Consider the following 4,696-nt stretch of genomic DNA (forward strand, 5'->3'; position numbering starts at 1 on the left):
TGCAGTCAAGTAATAAATACCTAGAAGATACTATGCTTTATGGGGATCAAGACAAATAGTGGCCATGCATCCTTCCATTGTACCTTAATTTGCTGCCCCTGGTGGAACTCACTGGACAAGCAGAGCTGAGAAGCTCCATGGGAAGCATCAGGAATGCTGGGGCCTGAGGGCTCAGGCTGGGAGCCCAGCTGGCAGCCTCTGTGGTTCTGCATGTTGGGTAACAGACTAGGGGGTAGTTCTTGTGTGGGTTACTCTGGGGACTCTCACACTGTGTGGTAGCCATAGGAACAGTAGTATGTAGCTTCATCTTCTCTCTTTAAGAAATTGATCGTCAAAGTTGTTGTGGAAGTGCTAAAATTCTTACTTGCCTCAAATTTCCTGTCCTTCCCATCTAAAGATTGCTGAGTAGAAGTATAAATGACATACAATAGATGCTCTAAGCTTTGGCCGGGTTTCTGTCGGTACCAGTGAATGGCAACACTGCGGAAGCTACTGATGGATGCCTTACAAGGCACCTGGGCACTGCCATCTGTGGCTCTGGAAACTGAGATTTCAGGTTGCTCCAAATACCCGAGTCCAACTGCAAGCAAAGAAGAGAGAGATTGCCATCAACAAATGACATCTGAAGAAGCAACACTATGAAATGACTTCAATCCCTTCAGTCTTCATCTCTTTCTTAGCTAGAAGTGATGGGGAAACTCACAAGCCCAGAGGAAGGAGAAGATGGCTGCTTTCAGAAGTGGTACCATGTCTGCCAGGCTGAGCAGACAGAGAAGGTGGCAACTTATGATCTGGGGTGGGGTTGGAGGCCCTGGGCTCCATGACAGGAGGGGCAGAAATGTCCTGGTGTCTCAGACATGAGGGCGTCAGGAGATTTCCTGAGCTTCTTCATGATCTGCTCTGTGATTTCCTGCCCCACAAGAGCTGGGTAGAGAGAGTAAGTAAGGGAGACATTCTGGTCTGAAGTTCTCCATCTGAACCAGTGGGTGGGTGCAGTGTACATGCTTGTAGTCCTAGCTATAGGAGAAACACAAGAGTTGGACACAGTGGCATGTGTATGCCATCTCCAGCTACACTGAGAAGTACAAGAAGGAGGAATGAAGCCCAGGCTTCCTGGGCATAAAGCAAGACCCTATCTCAAAAATAACCTGTGCAACAAGGGACAGGGTTATAAGTCAAGTTGTATAAGGTCCTAAATCCTAAGTTCAATCTCCAGTCACACACACACACACACACACAAAATTATCAGAAGTAATATAGATGAGAATGATATTCAGACTCTCACAAAACATAGGAAAAGGACCAATGGATTATGTATCTAACTTCATTTCCTGGGTTTGCTTTGCTTGCAAAACAAACAAAACATCTTTTTCATTTATCTCAAAATTACAGAATAAACCATGGATCCTTGATACAGGAAACCAAACAGCTGAACATGTGGATTCTGATTTCAGAATGTTTGAACAATATGCACAGGAGACATGCAAAGGAATCTGAATACTGTTCCGAAGTTTGCTTAAACACTACTATTAAAAATAAGCAATGAATGAGATGTACAAGTCGCTATGTCAAAAAACGAACTTACAACTTTGGTGGGGTGGTATGGGGTGGGGGAGGATAGTGGGGAGGGGAATGGGAAGGGGAAACAAAAGAGGAGGCAACAATGCTTGATAAGAAATGTACTTGTTATCTTGTCCATGTAATTGTAGCCTCTCTGTACAGTATTTTCACAATAAAAAATAAAAATAGGCAATGAACACATTGGATAGTTTTATTTAAAGAAATCAAATAAGAATACATTGGCATTTTGCTTCTTTGGTCAAAGACAAAATTTCTCAAATTCTGAGCAGGGGCTTTAGCCCACTATAGTAATTGGTGTCAACTAGCATCATGAGATAATCTGGCCTCTTCCCCTTGGAACGGAAATGGTGTACTAGTTCTATGATCCCCCTGAGACAAAGAATCAGTTGGAGATATTTGATAAAAGTGGCAAGACCACCTGGGTCTCCCCTGTCCTATCTGCCCTGTAACTGCTGTGTGATGTAGATCAGCATCTTCAGCTCTTCCTTCTTCCTCTATCTCCTAACTCAGATGTGACTAACCAGAATAACAGTGCTATGGGCTAAAGAGCATACATACATAAAGAACAGAGATCTCTAATGGAGAACTCTCTTTCTCTCTCTCTTTCACACACACAGAGAATACAACTGAAACATCATGAACTATTTTGTTGAGCAGAACTTTGGTTGTGTCCAAGTGCAAGTTATTTCGTCTCTGAACAAGTTCAGGAGAAGAATTTTTATGACCAATTATGTGGCAGCCAAGGGAAGCTGAGCAGAGGGATGTCACCTTAGACTCTCTCAGCACTACCCTGAGAAGCTCACCATAGTTGGATGTCTCTGGGAAAGAAAATAATAGACCTTCCTTCTTGCTGAGATAGGCAGTTTCAACACAGTGTCCATGTGCAGACCCAAGTCAACAGGAAATGATACCAACTAAATATTTGGGGGCACTGGTACTGGCAACTGTGGGGTGCTGTTGATAGCCATTAGATTCCCTTTCTGGTTTCCTGTGATACAGAGATGTAACTCTAAAAACAGAGGAAGTGCATTCTGGGGCTGAGAGCCAGCAGACCTCAGAGCGAGACTGGATTGTTCCAGTTGAGGAGCCATTGGTCATAGATATGTTAGGAGATGCCTGTGTTCATGTCCTTGGCCCACAAGGCATGGTAGAACTCCAGGGGAAACCTATTATTGTATCTCAACTTTGTATAAGTTTTACATTAAAGACCAAAGGAGAAGAGTCAGAATTTTATAGACTCATTAGAGTTATAGTTGTTTCTCTATAAATGGCCTTGGAAAAGGTGTGTATTTTTCCCTTTTTCTCTTGAAATCAAATTTTCAGAAGCCCAATTTGAAGCTTGTCAGTGCCTGACTAGATATTCTAAATCAAAGTCTGTTTTGCCCACTCCAACTGTACCTATTCCATTCCTATAAGAAACCAAGGAATAAGTAGCATTACTAAGAAAATCAAATTACTAAGAGAGAAGATATCGTGTGTGTGTGTGTGTGTGTGTGTGTGTGTGTGTGTGTGTGTGTTTGTCCTGTGCTTGAACTCAGAGTGTAGGCACTGTCCTCCAGCATTTTTGCCTTGAGCCACCGCCCTACTTCTATTTTTTTGCTGGTTAATTGGAAATAAGAGTTTCATGGGCTCCTGCCTAGGCTGGCTTTGAACCATGTCCTCAGATTACAGCCTCCCTAGTAGCTAGGATTATAGGCATGAGCCCTTGGTGGTCAGCAAAGCTATAACTTTTACAGCACACTTCGAATAATTCAAGAAAGAAGTCAATAGATTTCATGCCTCAAGTGAAGAACATTCCATCTGCCCAGGCCCTGTGCCTGTGCAGGAAGAAGTTTGAGGAGATAAAACCAGAGCAGAGGCTGCCATGCCAGTAGGGGTGGAGAGGCTTCTCTGGTGGTGGCCAAGAAGACAGATGTATCACTGTCCTTGTTTTCTGAGGCTGCTCATTGTCTGTACCCTTTGGGAACTTTATCTATTTTTTTATGGCACCAAATAATCCTTCCATTTACCAAGGAAGATATGATGCAACTTGTTAGTCCTGTTCGAGGTAATTCTTCCTTATCGTTTGGTGCTTTATCCATGTTGTTTTTATTGATTTCAAGGGAGAATTGGCCTCAGATATCACGTCTGCTATCACCTAAAGCCACCTGTAGGTGAGAATGGTCCCCAGTGTCTGGGCCTACCGAACTGTCATGATGCAGGCCAAAGTTTCTATGTCCCTCCCTGGCTTTGTGGAGGACTCAGGACCTATGAGATCTCTTTTTTCGTTCTTTGGGGGGGAGAAGTTGGGAGTTGAACTCAAGGCCTGGGTATAGTCCCTAAGCTTTTCTACTCTAGAGTTGTGCTCTACTCTCTGGGCAATGACACTACTTCTAGTTTCCTGGTGGTAATGGGAGATAAGAATCTCATGGAAAGAGAGAAAGAAGATGAAGGCAATCAAAATGCTCTATGTCCACATGTGAAAATGGAACAGTGAAGCCTGAGACAGGGGAAGAGGAATGAGGAGAGACATTAAGGAGGTAAATCTGATCGTGGTAAATTGTATGCCTCCAGGGACATGTCAAAATTAAAGTCCTTTGTCCAACTAACTGCTACTTATATAAAGAATGGGAAAATGTGGCCAGGTGGCAGTAGCTCACATCTGGAATCCTAGCTACTCAGGAAGCTGAGATATGAGGATCAGGGCTCAAAGCCAGCCCAAGCAGAAAGGTCTATGAAACACTGGTCTCCAATTAATCAGTAAAAGGCTGGAAGTTGGGCTTATGTGGCAGAATACTATTACTGAGCAAATACTCTCAGTGACATTGCCCAGCCCTGAGTTCAAGTACTAACATGGGCAGACACACATACGCACACACACACACACACACACACACACACACACACACACACACACAAATACACACACAAAGAAGAATGGGAAAACAACAGTAAAGAAATAGTATGTCAGCCACATGTCCACGTGGAATATGACCCTTTCTTGCCTGCTTTGGAAGCCATTCAGGTACTGTAAATCTCTGTGCAGTCAAGTAATAAATACCTAGAAGATACTATGCTTTATGGGGATCAAGACAAATAGTGGCCATGCATCCTTCCATTGTACCTTAATTTGCTG

General features: G+C 43.4%; 1 protein-coding gene across 1 annotated transcript in view; it reads right to left on the reverse strand.

Annotated features, from left to right (window-relative positions):
- Positions 1-4,696, reverse strand: part of LOC105998330 (T-cell receptor gamma chain C region C10.5) — a 27,512-nt gene that overhangs the window by 21,130 nt on the left and 1,686 nt on the right. The window contains exon 2 of the mRNA XM_013033014.1: positions 268-580. Coding sequence (XP_012888468.1) covers positions 268-580 — 313 coding nt within the window. The remainder of the gene's footprint in view (positions 1-267; positions 581-4,696) is intronic.

The sequence above is a fragment of the Dipodomys ordii genome, unplaced genomic scaffold (genome assembly GCF_000151885.1).
Source record: "Dipodomys ordii isolate 6190 unplaced genomic scaffold, Dord_2.0 Scaffold161, whole genome shotgun sequence".
Lineage (NCBI taxonomy): Eukaryota > Metazoa > Chordata > Mammalia > Rodentia > Heteromyidae > Dipodomys > Dipodomys ordii.